Source organism: Gracilinanus agilis, chromosome 5 (genome assembly GCF_016433145.1).
Source record: "Gracilinanus agilis isolate LMUSP501 chromosome 5, AgileGrace, whole genome shotgun sequence".
NCBI classification, from domain to species: Eukaryota; Metazoa; Chordata; class Mammalia; order Didelphimorphia; family Didelphidae; genus Gracilinanus; species Gracilinanus agilis.
In genome coordinates, this window is record NC_058134.1 from 307,635,331 (window position 1) to 307,655,504 (window position 20,174).

The window sequence follows — 20,174 nt, forward strand, 5'->3', positions numbered from 1 at the left end:
TTGTTAACTGTTCTCTTGTGCATTGGTTCTCCAGAACATTTTCTCCATTTTGTTTCTCTTCCATTCCCTTCAAGATGTCCAGGGAGAAGCAGAACCCACCATTTCCTGAAGCAACCCAATTCTGCTGTTGGTCAAGTTGGATGATTCACAAATGTGATCCCAACATCAAACTCGTGTGTATCTTTTGAACTTCCACCTGCTTTTTCTTAGCTTTTCTCTCTGCTTTCAGGCCAAAAGGACTAAGTTGAATCCTTCTTCCACATAATAGACCCTTACATTACTTTGTTACAATAATTCGAGGGCCAGGGGCACTAGACTGACCCCTCAGATCCATGTGTGCTTGGGGGAGTTGATATTAATGGAACAGTTAGAAGGATTGTCACAGTCATTCCCAACTTCCAGTTTGGAAAATTCCCAACATTTAGGCAGAGGTTTTGCTCTCTGTATTAATTGATATTTCTATTTATCACTAGCTAACCTCTGGCCTCTGTGATTGAGGCACACAATTCAGTTTACTGGGCATGTTTAGGTAAAGAAGCAAGCCAGGTGTATTCCAATGTGTGTTAATGGACCGCTGAAGAAAGCCGACCTTTGCTTGGAACTTTCCTTAGTCCCTGAGGAGGTGGTCTTTCCTAAGATGCTCAGAGAGCTGATGACTCTCCTCAATTTCTTCCTTTCTTGTTTTTTCTTTCTTCTTTTATTGGTCCCTGTGTTGTCAATCCCTGTCAGCTCAGCTCAGCTCAGCTCAGCTCAGCTCAGCATGGGATGTCTCTACTTACAAGAGCCTGAAAATCTCTTGCTGGTTCCTCATATTATAGAAGTATCTCAGCATGTGACTCAGTCCCTCTCCCAATTTAAACAGACTTCCTCTGACACCCAGCTGAAATATTTTTGATTGATTTAAGGCAGTGTCCAGACTTCATTGATCCCTAGTTCTGACAGATTCACTCAAGAATTATTCTTACCTAATAAAGGTCATGGCATGGTTTAATCAATGGGCCTCTACCCTTACTCTTGAACATAGCTATGTGTCCCCCCCCAATAGTCCTCTTTTCAGGGGGAGAAAAGAGGCTTCCTTATGTAAGGACCTTCCTGAGAGCCTCAGAGTATTTTATTTGCTCCCCTCCCCCAATCTATTCATCCTATAATATTATATATTATAATTAGTGGTGTTTGTGGCTCATCCTCTTACTCGATGGTAGATTCCATGTGGACTGAGTCATGTCTCTGTGATTTTGGGCCTATTATAAGAACTCTCTGAGCCCTTATTTCCCTCATATAAAATATGGAACTTGGAAGAGATGATTACTAAGGTTCCTTTTCATTCTAAATCCAAGGATCTAAACTTTTTATCTTTATTTAGCACAATATTGGGCCCAGAGTAAGTGCTTAACACACATCTGATGACTATAGAGTGTGAATGACTGCAAGAGAAGGTAGGCCTGCTTCAACCAAACTTCCTTAATCCACAGAAATATGCCTGGAAAACCTTTCACATGAAGTGACTCCCTTGGGAGCTCTAAAGATCAAAGCAAAGGTTCCCCCCCCCTCCTCCCCTCCAGGTGTAAGTCATTAAGATCCAAACCAAGAAAATGTGTCTCCAACATACACTTGGCCTGGACTAGTCCCCAAGCCTTCAATCTGCCACTTCCAGATTGACAGTGTTGGACAAAGGGCTGGTTTTGTTCTGGAGCTGGGATAGTGGAATAGTGCTGGATTGGGAGGAAGGAGGCCCCAGGGACAAATTCTGGCTTTGCTCTTGGCTACGTGTGCAGATTTAGGTAGATCTGTGCCTCTCTCTAGATTTTAGTTTCCTTTTCTTTAGAATTAAGGTCTTAGCTTAGCTTCTCTTGAAGGCCCTTACCTACTCTCAGTGAGAATTAGATGAGATAATTCATATAAAAGCATTTGGCAAACCTTAAAATGATACACAAATGCCATTATTATTATTGTTATTGTTACTATTATACTCCTTATCAGCTACATATGGGAACTGATCGCCAACTAAAGCAGGCACAATTTGCTTTGCCAACCCCCAATTACATAGAACAGATGAAACATTTTTCCCTGGCCCGTGTAAAGCCTGTTCTCTTCCATGAGCCTCAGATTCCTCACCCACCAGAGGATGGATTGGTGTAGATGATCTCTAAGGTCATTTTCCAGGTCTAAAATCTCATGAACCCTCTGATCTTTGACCGCAAGTCAATCTACCAACAAACATTGTGTGCCAGATAGCATGCTTTGCATTGAAATAGCAGGTCGGAAATGTCAATGCCCCTGCACTTGAAGAGCTTACATTCTATACTGATCTATATAAGATAATTTTGGCAAAGAAACACAGGACCCAAGAAAAGCTGGGTCACCCTGCCTCTGCTCTTATAGCAGGGGTTGGCAACCTTTTTGGCCGTGAGAGCCATAAACGCCACATTTTTTAAAATGTAATTTTGTGAGAGCCGTACAGTGCTCACAGCGCCTGAAAAAAAAATGGACTTTATGGCTCGTGCAGAAAGAGCCATATCTGGCCCTCAAAAGAGCCAGATATGGCTCGAGAGCCATACGTTGCCGACCCCTGTCTTATAGGCAGCAGCAAGGCAGAGGTGTAGTGGATAGAGGGCCAGGCCTGGAGTCAGGAAACCAGATTTTAAATCCAACCTTAAACCCCTATAAGCTATGTGAACCTTGACAAGTCACTTCACCCTGTTTGCCTCAGTTTTCTCATCTATAAAACGAGTTGGAGAAGGAAAAAGCAAACCCCTCCAGTATCTCTGTCAAGAAAACCCCAGATGGGTCACAAAAAAGTCAGACAAGACTGAAACACTGAACAACAGAGCATCACCCTGGGCAAGTCACCTAACTTTGAGTCTCAGTCTCATTCAAATAATAGAAATTGTCATATTTCTGTTGTACTTACCTCATAGGGTTGTTGTGAAGTCCCAGTTGTAAGGGGGTATGGATAGCACTTGGTTAACTTGAAAGTGCTACTGGGAGGTAGCACAAGACAGAGGGCAGAGCCTTGGTTCTGGAGGCTGAGAACCTGGGTTCAAATCCAGCCTCTTGAAGATACTGCCTACGTGACCTTGAGTGAATCCTTTCACCTCCCTGTGCCTTAGTTTCCTCATCTGTAAAATGAAGGATTTGGATTCGATGACCTCGGAGGTCTCTTTCAGTTTGGGATCCAGGAGCCTGTATAGATGTTCATTATCATTCTTCTTCTTCTCATCTCTTTCAATGGGGTTCCAGCGGAAATGATCTTGGGACCAGTTGCTACCCTACTCCTTTCTTGTGAGGTGGTACATGGCTTGATATTCCGAGGTGGACAAAGAGAAGGACTTTTGAGAGTTAGAGAGAAGGTTTAGGACTTAAGCTCCCAACAGCCTCCCTGGAGCAAGTCGGAAGATCTGGGGAAAGTTCTTATCCTCACAATTTTGATCTTTTCTGCCACATATCTATGTTGTGAGAGATTTCATTTTGTAGCTCAAAGAGTATAAATATTTGGCAGAATAAGATCTGGTAACAATGTGTTCTTAAGTTTTCATGAATCTGTATTATATCTGGGCGATTGGCCTGCTTCCAGGATAGTTTCTTTGTTGGTTTCTTCAGAATATTTGGAATCACCAACATTAAAATCTTTATATTTATATCTATTATTATTATTATATTATGTGACCATTATTATATAAATTACTGTTAATTTTGTTTATTAGTGGTGGCTTATTCCCATATGTACATTGCTACTATTACTGTTACAAAGCATTTTCCTCAAAAGCAGCCTGAGGTCAGTAGCTTGAAAATTATTAGCTCCATTTTACAGATGAAGAAACTGAGAGGCAGAATGATTTCCCCAGGATCATAGTTAGTGTCAAAGTCAGCACTTTATTTTAAGTCTAATTCTTTTCCCACTGCATTTCTGTTGATAAGAAGATTTATACTAATCACAGTCGCTCAAATTCCTGGTTCATGAAACAACTCAGCAACCCTACCAGGTAGGTTAATGCAAATAGAGTAGTCATCCCCATTTTATAAATAAAATAACTGAGGCTGAGAAGTTCAAGTAAAGCTTATTACTTTGGAATCAGAGGACATTCAGGGTTTGAATCCTGGCTGTCTCACCCATGTATGACCTTGGGCAAGCTATTTGACTGATCTGGGCCTAAGCTGCCTTTTCTAGAAAATAAAAAGCCTGACTGAGAATAGCTCTCCAAGGTCTCTTCCAGCTCTACGTCCTGACTGTGACCCAGGACTTATCTGGATTTTTGAAGATTACTTAGTCCTCATATAAAGTGACTCACTAAGCAAGGTCACCCAGCAAGCCAAAAGGTGACTTTGTTGGCTCTCAGAAGACTACTTCACTTTGGGAGAGGAAGGGAGAGCTGAAAGTCTGAAAGCCTGAGATAACCTGAACTAAGGCCTTTTTGTTCATCATGGCTTCAGCTGTCAAAGGTAGGAAAGGGGGCTAAAGGCTACCATCTAAGATAATGACGACAAACCCCTAAGAACCCTCTCCCTCTACTACTGGGGACAGAGTAGTCTAGTGGTCTGTGAAAAGCAGCAATGAGGGAGTTATTATATTGTCAGAACATTGGCTTGGAGTTTATTGGAATGAATTAGGAATAGTAGGAGGTGAGGTTGCAGCCTAATTCTTTTATTTATTTATTTATTTTTTTAAGATTTTTTTTTTATTCTAAACCCTTAACTTCTGCATATTGACTTATAGGTGAAAGAGTGGTAAGGGTAGGCAATGGGGGTCAAGTGACTTGCCCAGGATCACACAGCTGGGAAGTGTCTGAGGCCGGATTTGAACCTAGGACCTCCCGTCTCTAGGCCTGGCTCTCAATCCACTGAGCTACCCAGCTGCCCCCTGCAGCCTAATTCTGATTTGACTTAATTACTAGACCGAGGATTAGGGACTTAACACTGTGGACAGGTTCCCACTGAAATGATGGGAATTGAGAGTTAGAAATATTATTCTACAATTGAGGCAGGTATGGAATTAAACCTTAATCTCCTTTTTCTCAGTCAGTGACATACACAATCCCAGAATTTTGGGGTTGAATGTGATCTCCACTTAGTTCAACTCATACCTGAACCAGAATCTCCACTGTGACATACCTTATGGGTGGTCCTCTAACCACTCTTGAGGCCATCTTACACCAAGACTTTTGAAGATACCAGGGCAGTCTTCCCTGATGAAATCTTGTAATATAGTGTCCAGATGCTTTTTTTTAAATCAAGGCTATTTTGATGACTCTTTGTTTATATAATCTCATCTGGATCTATTTTCCAGGTCATTCACACTTTCTTTTGAGACTTTACATGTTTCCTTTTTGGCGTTGTTGTCTTCTGAGTTCATATTTTGGTTTTCCCTGTCACTAAAGTAACTTTCAGGTTTTTTTCCTTTTGCTCATTTTTCTAGTTGTTTCCCCTCTCTGTTACCTTATTTATCTGTTCTTTTCTGTTCCAAGTAGAGGGTGCATTGCTCCAAGCTTGCAGAGTACTCTTCTCTAGTTTTGGGGGTTGGATTGGCTGTCTTTGTTCCTCACTGTGTGTCTGTCAAGGAGGTGGCCTGGCTATTTTGCTCTAGGGAAGTTTGCATGTGTTTTGTCCAGCTGCATTCAGTAGTCCATGCTACCAGTTCCCCTGTTGTTTTGTGGGCTGGGCTGGTCCCACTCTCCTGCTTCCCTGCTCCTACCAAGTTGCCTGGGCAGGGCAGACTCTCCACCTTGGACTCCACTGACCTAGGCACTGCACAGCCATGTGGGAGCAAGCAGGTTACTTCACTGCAGTTCCAGGTCCCTCCATGGAAGATTTTGTGGGCTTCCTGTCTTTTCTACCTGTGTTGAATGGCTCTGGATGGGTTCATTCCCATTCTGCAGCTTCATTGCTTCTGGCAGAGTTGTGGGCTGCTCCAAGATCTGCTGGTTCTCAGGGATATTGTGCTGCCTGGGCTGCTCTCCCTTCTTACCTCAGTGAGACATGCTCCTTCAGCTTTCCTTTGTTTTGAGACAATTTCTTTTTCTTTTTGTACTTGTGGAGGAGTTGGGGGAGTGAAGCACCCTTTACTCTGCCATCTCGGCTCCCAGCTACACCAAGACCTTCAAGGCATAAATAAGAAAGTGGGCTTGGCAATGAGAGTGAATCCACTGTAACATCTTAGACAGTAGAGTGAACTCACTACTCCAGGTGGCTTTTACTAGACAACTTTCTTCTTGTTCCAAACAGTCCTTCTTCCACCAGAAAATTAGGCTCTCTCCTGACAAGTTGTTAACATTAATAAAGAGAAAGCATTTGTCAAGGGATTCGGGTCTTATATTACCAAACTGAGATAATGAAGCACCAAAAAGTCTGAGAAGTTTCCCTGCTTCTGTTTCTGCTCCTTTGAAGTCAAACCAAGGCTGAAGTTATCCAAGTTTCCAAGGAACTAGGATCTGGTTGCTCTCAGGGCCCCATCTGCCTAGAGAGACCCTCAAGGCTGGTGAGTCTTGCCAAAGAAGTTGATGGTTTTTTTCCCTTCGTAGCTACTAAGCCTGAAATTCATGGTTGCTGCTACTCAGTCTTTATAAGAATGCATATTCTAGGGCAGTGATGGGCAGACTACAGCCTGTGGGCCAGATGTGGCCCCCTGAAATGTTCTATCCAGCTGTGTGACATTATTCCTAATCTGACGAATACAAGTAGGATATGATACAATGAAACTTGGAGAGAGTTGCCTTAGAAACAGACTGACAGATGAGCATTTCCTTTCCTTTGGTCCCCACTTTAAAAAGTTTGCCCATCACTGTTCTAGACCGTAGGTTTTAGAACAGATTTAAAACTGGAAAGGATCTTAGAAGCGGTCCAAGCCTCTCATTTTATAAATGAAAGAACGAAGGCCCAGAGAAACTAAATGATTTGCTCTAGTTACACAGGAAATCAGTGGCAAAGATGAGATTTGAACCCTGGTCTTTCAGTCTGGCAGACAGGTACTATTTTTGGCCTTTCCTGACTCCTGCCACATTCTCCTGGCACCACTTTTGGACTATTCTATTTAGCATTTAGGAGGCTGGCCTCAGATAGGGGTGTTTTCCTGGTATGAGTCCCATTTTTCCTGGCCTTGAAAAATTACAGTGGTAAGGAATCTTGCCAAGTGCTCTGGCTGGTATGTGTTTATGGGGTGCAGGTTGTACTTTAGCTGGCTCTCACTTACCTCCTCAGGCCATCCAATCTCACAAAACATGCCAAGCATTCTGAAGGGGAGAGACGAAGACTTAGCCCTTTCTGAGGGGGTGAGACATGCCATCCACCTCCCCAAAGTCCACTTTGTAACACAGAGTTAAGCATGACCAGGTGTGATGATGGGGGAGGGGGAGGGAATGAAGAGCAAGAAAAAAGAGGAGGGGGGGGGGATTTCCCTTGACCTTCAAGGCCCAGTCTGAAGGTTTACCTCCTATAAGAAGGTTTCTTTAACAATTCAGTTCAGTAAGCACTTAAGTTCCTCTTAAGTGCCAGGCAGCTAGGGGCAGCTAGGCAGTGCTGCAGTGGGTAGAGTGCTAGATGGGGAGTTCAGAAGACTCCTCTTCCTGAGTTCAAATCTGGCCTCAGATATTTACTAGCTGGGCAAGTCACTGAACTCTGTTGGCCTCGGTTTCTTCATCTGTAAAATGAGCTGGAGAAGGAAATAGCAAACCATTCTTTGGAAAGAAAACCTCAAATGGGGTCACAAAAAGTCAGACGAGCCAGGCATTGTGCTAACAATGAAATCGTTCCTGCTTTCAAGGAGTCAGAATGATATTACCCCCTCAGACCCGCATTCTTTTGAACTTCTAGAACACTTAGAGGCTACACTGCATATTTTATTCTGGAATTAGAGATAATGTCCGTCCTCCACTGTTGGCTCATCTTTTCATACCGAGGCTCCCCAAGGGGTCAGGTTTCATCTTTTTTTAACCTTTACCTTCTGTCTTTGTATCACCTAAGACAGAATAGTGGCAAGGGCTAGACAATGGGGTTTAAGTGACTTGCCAGAGTCACACAGCTAAGAAGTGTCTGAGGCCAGATTTGAAGTTAGGGCTTCTCTACTCTTGTGAAGGATTGTCAACCTTGCCCCACCTGCTATGTATGGTCCCCAGTGCTCTGTCTCATTATTCTCAGCAAGCTCATCAACCCTCATGTGTTTAACTGTAACCATGAAACAAACCATTTCCAGAGCTGTAATTCCAATCCCCAGTCATTCTGAATTCCACCTCTGCCTCATCGTCATCTCTAATTGAGCTACCGTAGGTAGCTCAAGCTTAACTTCACTTCCCCACCAACACCCTTCCCTCTTCCTTTCTTTTTTCTGTTGTTCTAGGAACCCAAGTTTGCCACTTCCCTTTCTCTTACCTCTCACATAGTCAGTTGTCAAGTTTGATCAATTTTACCTCCATAACATCTCTTGCATTCATCTACTTCTTTCCACTTCCATAGCTTCCATCCTAGCAGAGGCCCCCATCACCTCTACCCTGTAGTGGCATAACTGGTCTCCCTAACTTGAGTCCTTCCCATCTCCAGTTCATACTCCACCTAGCTGCCTAACTGATATTCTTTAAGCACTAGCCTGCTGTTCAGTAAGCTCCGGTGGCTTCCCTTTGCCTCTAGGGTAAAAGACAAGTGCCTCCATTTGGCATTTGAAGCCCTTTACAATCGGGCCCCACCTTTCTTTCCAGGCGAATTGTACATTGCTTTCCTTCATGCAATCTACTGTTTGGACAAAGTGGCCAGCCAGCTGTTCCCCAGACATAACATTCTCTGACTCTGTACAGGTTGTCCCCATGCCTGGAATGTCCTCCCTCCTTAGCTGTGACTCATAGAATTCCAAGGTTTCTTTAAAACTCAGCTGGGCTCAAAGGAGACTGTTCTCTCGCCTCTTGTTTGCTACTAGCTGCTCCTGGAGGTTACTTTTGATATCTTTAATTTTGAATTTTCAATATACAGGTTAATCCCCCCTCCCCCCACCTGCCTTGACCCCTGGGTTAGTGCTCCTTAAATGTATGAATCTTTTTTTATTTTGTGTCCTAGCTCCTTGCACAGTGCCAGGAATAAAATAAAATCTTGTTGAATTGACTCTTCCAAGGCTCATTTTTCTCTTTTGGAAAATGGGGGAAGGGCAGCTGGATTAGACAATCTCTTCCATATCTACATCCCATGAACCCTATCCACATCATATATCATCTCTGTAAGATCTGAAACAGCAAGTGGGCATCTATCTCTACCTAATGCCCTATTAAAGACCTCCAGATATGGGGAACTGCCTATCCCTAGAGGTAAAGCATCCATTTGAGTATAGTTCTCATCATTAAGCATCCTGGCAAAAATCTGCCCCTTATTGCTCCTAGTTCTCCTTCTGTGCTTCAGGAGACCAAATCTTCCTTTTTCTCAGAACTGCCTTTCAGATACTCAAAGACAGGGTTTCCTTTAAGGCAGTGATGGCAAACCTTTGAGAGACTGAATGCCCAAACTGCAACCCTCACACCACATGTGAATCCCCCACCTTACCCTAGACAGGGGAGGGAGGAAGCACTCCCAATTGGGCTGCTGGGCAGAGGGGCAGGTGATGTGAGAAATGTCCTTAGGCACACCTGGTGGGGAGAAGGGGGCATAGGTTCACCAATGCAGCTCTAAGGACTTTGCCCAGGACCTGGTTACTAGCCAGCTGCCTTGTAACTTATGTCCTAGTTCAGATTTAGCTAGCATGATGGTGATGGTGTTGTGGGATTGAGTGACTTTAGCCCATTGACATTTAATAACACTTGACAATTGGTGTCTAAACTGTAGACAGCCCTATGTGTTTTTGTTGTTGTTGTTGTTTTTTAAACCCTGACCTTCCGTCTTGGAGTCAATACTGTGTATTGGCTCCAAGGCAGAAGAGCAGTAAGGGGTAGGCAATGGGGGTCAAGTGACTTGCCTAAGGACACACAGCTGGGAAGTGTCTGAGGCCAGATTTGAGGACCTTCCCATCTCTAGGCCTGGCTCTCAATACACTGAGCTACCCAGCTGCCCCCTGTAGACAGCCCTATGGCAGGTCACAGAGGTCCTTCTTTTAGCACAGATGGTCTGATGCCCAACTTTAATGAGAGCACACCCATTCTGGCAGGATCACTCATTCTGAATCACCCAAACTTCTGATCCCCCAGTCTTTGGGCTTCAATATCTTCTAGTGTAAAATAGGAGGGGATAAATGGTCTATATTCTATAGGGTCTTTCCAGCACCAAATCTGTGATTATTATTGTCCTATGTTGGATGGGTAGAAAAATATACTTTAAGCTACTAACTCATTTGTTCCCTCGCCCCAGCAGACTATTTACTCTTTGTAATTTACTCATTGTTAACTAAGGAAGGTAACTAAATCACCAGAGATTCTTGGATACATTTTTTCTAGTTCAATGTCTCTTCCCATTTCTACCACTTGACAGATAGGTTCAAATTCAGCTGTACCCCATGCAACCAACCAACCCAATCTGTTTTTCTAAGTTTGTTCTGGAATCGCTGATATTGATTATAACACCATTAACTACTTAACAAGAATCTTCTTCCTAATAGTCCTATGAGGTAGAGGGTGCACAACTTATTTCCTCCATATTACAAATGACAAAAAGGAGACCTACATTGAAGATGTGGCCCCCCCACCCCCAAGGTCACCAATTTAGAAAGGGGTGGGTGAGGATTTTATTAGAACATGCACCCAGGATTTAGACCTGAAATGGCCCTAAGTCTGACCAAAACCAGCCTCTGGCACTTTGCCAGCAAGGAAACTACCATTCAAGGAAGTGAAGTAACTCACCAGGGGTTTCCCCCATGGAGGAGTCTCTACTTTGCCATTTGATACAACCTGGTGCTGCAAGTGTCATGATCCTTTTTTTTACAGCTAAGGAAACTGAGATAGCTAGGAAGCACTCTAGTGCCCAGACAGTTGACCCTAGAGTCAGTAAGACCTAAGTTCAAATACAGCATCAGACATTTACTAGCTGTTAGACCCTGGGCAATTCTATCTGCCTCAGTTTCCTTATCTGCAAAATAAGAGGCGAGGTAATAATAGCATTTGCTCAAAGGGTTACAATGAAGATGAAACGAGTTAACATATGTAAAGTGCTTTGCAAAGCATTAAAGCTCTCTATAAATGTGAGCTATTATTATTAGCACTGAAAAATTAAGTGGCTTTTTCAGACACACAGCTAACAAGTGGCAAAGATGAATATACTTTGTGATTGAGGGCAAGTCACTGCATGGCCTCAGTCTTTTCAACTATAAAACGAAGAGGGTTGGATAGATGTCCCTTCCAACACTGACAATCAGAGTCTATAGCAATCTACCCTCCTATGACTGCATTCATTGTCCCTGCAAGTTTTGGAAGTCAAATACCTTTTCCTGGCCATGATTCTTATATACGTCTTCTTTCCCCCTTATATTAATAAGCTCCTTGAGGGCAGGGACTATAGTAGTTGGTGAATTCCAAAAAACCCTTCCTCCCTCCCTCCCTTCCTCCTTCCTTCCTTCTTCCTCTCTACCTTCCTTCCTTCCTTCCTTCCTTCCATTGCAGAGGGGAATCTGCTATCCAAGAACAACTAGAAGGCTAATGTTGTTGGAACTTAGACTGTATAAAGAACAGAGGGAAACAAATCTGGAAACTCTTGAAGTTTATGCCTTATGCCAAAAATAATAGTGCCAAAATGTTTTGCAGCAATAAAGTAATGTGGTCAGACCTGGGCTATAGTAAGATCATTTTGGCTGCTCAGTGAATAATGTTTGGAGAAGGGAGAGACCAAGACCAGGAGACCTATTAGGAGGCTTTTACAATAATCTAGAGTAATGTAGAATGAATGGAAAAGAGGGGACAGATTCTAGAGGTATTAAAGAAGAAAAACAAACAGGACTTAGCAAATGGTTGGATGTAGGGAAAGAAGGAAAGGGCCAAAGTTGATTTCAGGCCTAGGTGTCATTGGTAGTAACAAGGAAGTTGTTAGGAGGTACTGGGTTTTGGAAGAAGATGATGAGTTCAGTTTTGTATATGTTGATTTTGAGATTCTGATGGGACATCTGGTCTATGGACAGTTGGCCAAAAGATAGTGGAAAGGGGGAGCAAAAAATCAGAGGACAGATTAGAGCTGGAGGTGTAGATCTGGGAGTCATCAACATTACTGAAATCATAGAAGTGGATGAGATTCCTAAGGGAGAGAGTATTGAGAAAGAAAAAAGGGCCAAGGGCAAAACCCTGGAGGGCACTTAAACTTGGGGGCCAGAAGAGTAAGATGAATCTGCTAAGGAAATTGGGGAATGGTCAGATAGGAGCAGAACCAAAGGAGAGGAGGTTCATGAAAACTCAAAGATGAGAGGTCAAGAAGGTGGAGGAAGAGAGATCCAGACAATGAGTTGAAAAAAACACTCTGTATTTGATGATGAAGACATCATTGGAGAAGCATATTGAACAGTTGGAATGGAGCAGCAGGGGACGACCTGATATTGCCACAGTTGGTGACATGAGTAGGTACTTGGTAAGAAGGTGATGGTAGCAAGTATCAATTTCTGCTTTTAGGAATTTGGCAATAAACTGAGACATCTCAACTCATCCTTTCCATTCTTTTCACCCTACCCCTATACACCCCTCTTTCTCCCCCAGGGGCCACCTCTACCCTGGACTTTTGCAGACTCTTCATTGGTTTTCCTGCTTTCAGCCTCTTCCCTCTACATTCATGCCCTTCCAACAGAATCTTTCTCGAAGCATAGCTCTAAGCCTATCACTCCCTTGCACAAGAATCTTCAGTAGCTTTCTTGTCGCTAGGATAAAATGGAAACTTCGTATCTTGGCATTTTAAGTCCTTCCCAATCTAGCTGTGACCTATCCAGAATTATTCTATCATTTACTTTTTCATTTGTCTTTGCAGCTAGACTCACCTACTTTTGCTTGAACTGAGCATTTCACTGAGCATTCCCTGACCCTTTGCCATGGGGCTATCCCCCTTATTTTGTGGGCTTGTTCTCAGATCTGGCTCTTTGCCTGCCTCGTTTCCTTCAAGGCTTGTGTAGCTCATGGGTCAGCCTGGAAGCTCCTGGAAGCCTTTTCTCATCTTCCCAGTTATGGCTTGCTTTTTTTTCTCCTCAAAATTTCTCATATCACCATAGAATATAAGTTTACTGAGGGCAGGAACTTTTCCCTTTGTTAAGTCTTTGTAGTCTCAGCACCTTGGAGAGTGTCTGATTGAATTGATTTTCAAATGCATTTCTTTCTCATCATAGCTTCATAGAATTCGAGTTTCCTTCAAAGCTGAGGTTCTAGGTGCTATAGGAGGCTTTTCCTAACCACCCTCCATCCCACGACTGATGAATGGTCAGAACCTCTTTTGAAATGACTCTCTTCCTCTCACGACAGGACTATGTATCACTTTATATACCCTCTGCTTTAACTTTTAACATCTGTATATATCCCCCAGTACCCCACCCCAGCATAAGCTCTTTGAAGGCAAAGACAGTTTTGTCAGTTTTGTCTTTGTATTCCCATTTCCTTGCTCCAGTAGATGTTTCCTTCATGTTTATGTCAGCCTGGCCTTGAAATTCAGATTTTCTGGTGCAATCCCATGACGTGTCTGGGCACTGACTCCCTAAGCAAGTCTTCCTCAATGCCATTGAGTTTCATAATCTACTTGACCATGAAGGGATTTCTTATCTCAATCACTTGTCTCTGGATTATAGCGATTATCCTCCCAGAGCCTTCCTTGGACTAGGCCCAAGGCAAATTATAAATGGTTTTAGAGTACAAGTAAGGCAAATCCTCCTCTGATCCAGTCCTTTCAGGCTGCAGAAGTGACTCTGCTCTCTCAAAGGCTATACTATCAGATCTTACAAAACTGGGAATGTTTGGTGTATTGGCCTGGGAATGGAGCATGTGGCTGCTGTCTGAGGACTAGCCTAGTTAAGTCTAGTGATGCTCATTTCCAGAGAATGAATCTTTGGCCTCTCTCAGAATGTATGCTAAGCCACAGAGAGGATCTCAGTCCCATGGAGTGGCTACCAATGAATTCCCAGACAATTTCTGTTTGAAAGCCATTTTGGAATTTTGATCATACATAGAGGAGGGAAATGTTTAGAGTTCTACTAGCTTCTCAAAGTCAGAAGAGTATCACCAGGAACAACACTGTCCCAACGTAAATAACCGCAGATAGGGAGGAGGTAGGGAGAGTAAATGTGGATTGAACTGTACCTCAAGTTCTCACTAAAGAAGGCTTTTCCTTGGTGGCCTAAGACATTCCTGTTGGCTCTTTCAGTTTATCAGACCTTTTAATCAATCAGGCATAGAACTTTAGATCTGGAAGGAACCTCTGATATGATTTAGTCCAATCCAGATGGTGACGTGGTATGAAGGACAGAACTTGTTTTCAGTTCAAATGACCTGGTTTTGAGCCTTAGACTTGCCTGATTCTAGTTATGTAATCCAGGACAAGTTTCTTTCCCCTGGAGTATTATGTGACTTCTGAGATCTCTTATACTTTCTATCATTCTACGAGTCCCACTTTTTCAGATGAAGTCTCTTAAGGAGGAATCTTTCCCTGCTCTGTTCAGTCAAATAGGATGGCTCCTACATCTAAACTCTCATTTGAATTCAGCAAGTGCATATTATTAAGTGACACTGGGTCTCTCTAGTACACTGGTGATGTTTTGACTCATCTTATAGTTATATGTCCATGTCTTTTCCTAGGTAGATTGTGAGTTCCTTAGAATAGGGACAGGTCATCTTTCTGGGAATGCTCAGGGGAGCATCTTATATCTAGCAGCCCCACAGTTTGTTGGGATAGTTGGATGAATCAATGAATAGATTAGGATGAATGAAATGATCATTTTAAGTGCCATGGGCACTTGAGACATTGGAAGTGACTTTTCTGGAATATGAACCTGCTTTCCATAGTGCTTTTTCATCTACTTGGGGAAACAAAGATCAGAAAAACAAGATTTAAATTTCCAATCTATAATGTTAGGGGTTTTGCCCCTGGGTCTCAGTGTGACTTTGCTAGGATCAGTGACATTAGTAAGGCATTAACTGCAAACATTTCAGTATAGGCAGAGATCACTGAGCATTCATTAGCTCTGGCTTATGGGTGGCAGGGGGAGAAGGGGAGCACATGAATATATCTGAGGTAAGTGAAAATTTTACAAGGAAAATTTTAAAAAGAAAAAAAGAAAAAGATGAGTTAAGCCCATGAGCAAAACCACATACATACTCTCTTCTCTTACGTTTTTACTCTCCCCCTCCCTCTCTTCTTCCCCTTCCTATTTTCTCTTTCTCTCTTTCCCTCCCTCTCCTCTTTCTTTTTCTTTCCCTCATCCTCTCTCTCCCTTTCTTTCTCTCTTTCTCTCCCCCCTTTTCCCTTCCTCCCTCTCCCTTATCTCTGTGTCCCCTCTCTTTCTCTCTCTCTCTCACACACACACGCACGCATGCACACACACACGCACGCACGCACGCACACGGAGAAATAGTGGCAGCACAACAAGGAAGTGGAAGAAAAGTGTTACCCATGAGGAGGCGCCGTTTCACCCGCTTGTCCACATCAGCTACTGACGTGGTATTGAACTCAGTACTCTCAATTGCAGCCTCATCCTTCTCTAAAACACAAGTAAGGGACAAATACGGAGCAGTTGGTTAATGAGAAGCCCAGTTTTGCACTGCCTGCCTAAGATGGTTTCTTGGCCTTGACGAACCAAAACCAAGAAGTCAGTCATGAGAGTGCTCAACCCCTGCAAGGGGGCGAATCCCCTTTGAGATTGTTTGAAAGGCTGAAGGGAAGTGGAAGTGAAGGGGGGAGGAAGAAGGGATGAGAAAGGAGAGACAGGCACACATAAAATTAGCCAAGGTGGGACAGAGCCCCAGTGCTCCAGAAAGATATTAATGCCACAGGAATTCAAAGGCAGGCCTTCAGAGGGGACAGAAGAGAAGAATTCAGCCTGGCTAGGGCCAGGGTCTGAAAGTAGTTGGCACGGGACAAGAAGAGACAGAGCAAAGGATCCGGTGATGGATGGGCATGGGTCTGGTACACATTGACATAAACTTGTGTCAAACATGCATGCAAATTAAATACACAAACAAAATATGCTGACAAAATCTCTCTCTCTCTCTCTCTCTCTCTCTCTGTCTGTCTCACACACAACCAAAACCAATACCAATTTGGGCAGTGCTGGTTGCCTGGTTGTCTATAGGACACTACAAGCTACACATTCAAGGTAAGACAAGGGAAGACTCAGTGCTTTAGAGGGATTAGGAGCATGCAGGAGGAGGTGAAGAGATGAGACAGAAGGTCATTCCTGGGAGGCAGGGCTTTGGGGCAGGATGGAGAAGCTTCTCAGAGGATCATGGGAAAGGTTAATTGGGCTGCCTTCCTTTGCTACGTTAGAAATACATGGAAACAGTCATTCCCAGGGTAGGAAGGGAGGGAAAAAAAGATGATCAGTAAGCAAAATAAATTGAAAGGCTTCTCATCCAGGCAAGCCAGGAGGGAAGCAGCAGCTGGGTAAATAAAATGATTTGAGGAAGGGGTAGAAAAGAGGGGAAGGGGGGGGGCAGGGAAAGTTACTTTAAAAAAAAACAACAAATCTAAGTAGGGACTTTCACATGCAGCAAACATTTAAAAAAAGAATAAAAGAAAGAAAGGAGAAAGAAAAGAGAAGGGCAGGATAAGTCAGCTGAACAAAGACGAAATGTGTTAGACAAAGGGCCAGAGTGTTCCTCTGGCATTGCTGGTGTTTGCGTTCCTACAGCGATGTCCAGAATCCGCTGCACTGAAGATAGCAAACAGTGAGGGTGTGGAGATGGGGGGGAAAGGGGAGGGCGCGGATGGAGATCGGTGGCAACACTACATGGCAATGGGTCAGTTGTGATGAGAGGGTTGGAAACAGGTTCTAGATGGGATCAGGCTGCAATAGAGGCTTTATATTGGCTTGTTTTATTTGATTTGTTTTTGGCTCTTGAAAATAATTAATGTACGTCAGTTCTCAGACAAGACAGGCAATCAGGAACCATCACCAGAAAGCAGGGATAATGAAGTCAAAGTATTCTCTAAGAAGATACTACATAGAAGGGCAGGGTAAGGATAGGGTAGGGGTAGGGGGAGTGGGGATAGCAGTGGGTTGGGGAGCAGCACTGGGGGGGGGGTTTCATTACAGGACTAAAGGCTGTAACATGGCATCAGCCTCTTCCCTTTCTGTGGCGTGCATGGAATGACAAGAAGGCCGACACCATAGGTTTGCCATGCTATCCCGAGAGGGAACCCAGAGGCCCCTGGGCTACCTGAAGCCTTCTTGCCAGTCATGCTTTGGGGATCCCTTGGTGCAGCCCTTTTTCAGTTACCAAAGAGCACCCCAATAAGCAGCACAGAGTCCCAAATAAGAACTGGCACCTCTTTGCCCCATCAAACCGAACTTAGCTTTAGTTCTCTGATGTTAAGGAGAGGGGAACTTTGGAACTGCAATTGAACTTTGGAAATCCCATTTTTCATATTAAAAAATTCCATTATTTTCAAATAAAAGAGGCTTAGTCATATTATGAAACCAGTAAGAATATTCAGGCTCTGGCTCAGGAATGTGCACAAGAAGGAGAGAGATTATAGAGATTGTAAAACTAAAAAAGAAGCAATTTTGTGCAAGAAATTCAGCAAAATGCAAATGAAAACCTCTTTTGGAGAAGCAAATTCACACGATTGAAAATCCATGGGGGAGATGGGGAAGGGTAGCATCACATTCTCTTTATTGACTGGGAAATGAGAAACAACATCAATGGTCCCCTCTTCTTCCCTCTCCCAGCCAAACACCTGTCTGACACCATCATTGGACATTCTCCCATTTCTTTGATAAAGTTTACCTTTTGACTGATACCTAGGAAAACACCACAAGGCATTAGGATGGCCAATTTAAAAATAGGCCTACTTGCATTTTGTATTCTCAACTGGATTAGCTGCCAAAAGGATCTCCCCACCAAATTTCCCAAGATGAATGAAGAACACAAAGCCAGTTACAAGTGACATCTTTAGATATTTCATACAAACCACCTCCACCATGACTTGGGTGCCATTTGGACAATGACCATTGTCTAGGACATTAATTATTGGGCTCTTGGCTATTTAAAGCATTATAGCAACATGTAACATGCAACAGATTGGCAGATCCTGAGAATGAATCCAGCCACACACTTGTGAATTAAAATGCCCAATGAGTTCTTTGCTTCATGCTCTTCAATGATATTAGTAAAGGCAGTATGGAATGGTTCCTGCCACTGGCCATGCAAGAATGTCCCACCAAACATGATGGCCAAGCACTTCTCTATTTTCCCTTTGAAAATTTAGACTCAACTAACTGCTATGGTGTACTCCGTTTGACTGAATCCCCTCCCAGGCCCAGGAAAAACCCGACTTTGTGCCTAATTTAGGGCTCTGAAGAGAAATGGTTCTGATCTCACTAAAGTGGAAGGGAATGACTCTCTCCTATTAGCAGTAGTGTGACAATATTGGCTTCAAGCAGGTTCTACTTACCAATGCATGTCCGGCCATCGGAGTGGAGGGCATACTTCTGATGACAGCCACATACAGGCCCCGTATCAGTGTCATCACAGGTGTGCTGGCAGCCTCCGTTTCCATAGTTACAGGTTACTAGTTATACCCAAAATGTACGTGTGTATATAAACAGAATGATAACAAAAACGATTAGTTTGTGTTTTGGTTTGGTTTGGGTTGTTGACAGTATTATATCGATTACTATTATTTTATGGTCTGTCAAAGCAAAAGATAACTGGCATTGTGAAGAAATCTTGGTTAGATTAATATCACCATTTTTTTTTTCATTTCCCCGACCACAGTGTTTTAGAAAAAATTGGAGGCACTTTCATTATTGGGATGGGACATGACTGGACAACTTTAGCTTGCCCTAAAACTTTTGAAAATTCTCCTTCCTCATTGAAGGAAAAAACAACCCTCGCCATCTCATCTCTAGACCATGTTAGAAAGGAAGGAAGAAATGACCTGCCAATGAGAGTTAGACTTTCCAATTCACACTGAACATTCTTTTCCTTCCCGATGACCTCTCTCTACGTCTGAAAAGACAGATCTAAGCCATAACAACCCAAATGTTAGTTCTGAAATCTAGTGCAGCTGAAGGCAGTTCCACCTAGAGCTCTGGAATGTTCTTATGATTTGTCATGCCTTACAGCACGTGCCATGATACTGTTATCATGAATTGAAATAGTCCAAGAAAGAGATAGTAAAAGTGTATTAATTTGGACTACCTGGTGAGTGGAGGACATGAGCTGTGTGAACTAGTGAAAAGTCTTCCTTCTACTTTGTTCCTAAAGAAATGCATTTTTATTATTTTTGAGTTCCAAAGAAAGAGTATCTAAAAGTAAATATCTATTGATATCTATAGCAAAGAGAACTTGCCACCACGGTTTTCTAGGACATACTTTAGGGCTCTGAATAGAAATGGTGAATGAGACTGTGAAATGGTGCCAGTGAGTTTTTCAGTATCTCTTGTGCTTCCCATATGGAACTGTGGATGGTAAAGGGAATGCAGACTTGCAGAAAGAACTAACCTGAGTTCTGCCTTCAAATGTCTGCCCCCCCACCCCAGTAGAATCTAAACTTTAACTTAAGTGCCTACTATGCGCCTGCCGTTTATTTTGTATCGACCTCCCTTTGTACATTGTGTTTCCTTCAATAGAATACAAGCTGCTGGAAGGTAAAAACGGTTACTTTTTTGTCTTTCTATGTCCAGTGCCTAGCACAGTGCCTGCCACATAGTAGGCACTTTTCCTACATGCTGGTTGAATTGAACTAAATGAATCGGGTACTCAGACAACTGGCCACTCTCCTCCCACGTACCACTGCCTACGTCCCTGAAGAACTTCTATCCCACAATGCCCTGCTATGCAGGGAGCTGTGGTTTATACTACAAATGCTCCATGTGGTCTCACTGAATTCCCTAAAATGAGAGCTCTTAGAATTCAGAGAGCACCTTACCCAGTAACCTCCTCAGCAACCCAAAAGAGCCCTAAAGGTTACCTAAGGGTAGTCAGACAGTCAGGGCAGTTGATCTTTGGGAGCAAGAAGGTAATAACTATTCAGAAAAAAACCTCACATGAGGACATCAACCTTTCTCAATTTCTTAAGCAGGTTGAAGGTAGCATATCAAAGTA

The 20,174-nt window shown here is 43.2% G+C and overlaps 1 protein-coding gene across 1 annotated transcript in view; it reads right to left on the reverse strand.

Moving 5' to 3' along the window:
* SCUBE1 (signal peptide, CUB domain and EGF like domain containing 1) overlaps positions 1-20,174 on the reverse strand; it is a 233,593-nt gene that overhangs the window by 63,654 nt on the left and 149,765 nt on the right. The window contains exons 6-7 of the mRNA XM_044679293.1: positions 18,520-18,636; positions 15,515-15,604 (exon numbers count right to left, since the gene is read on the reverse strand). Coding sequence (XP_044535228.1) covers positions 15,515-15,604; positions 18,520-18,636 — 207 coding nt within the window. The remainder of the gene's footprint in view (positions 1-15,514; positions 15,605-18,519; positions 18,637-20,174) is intronic.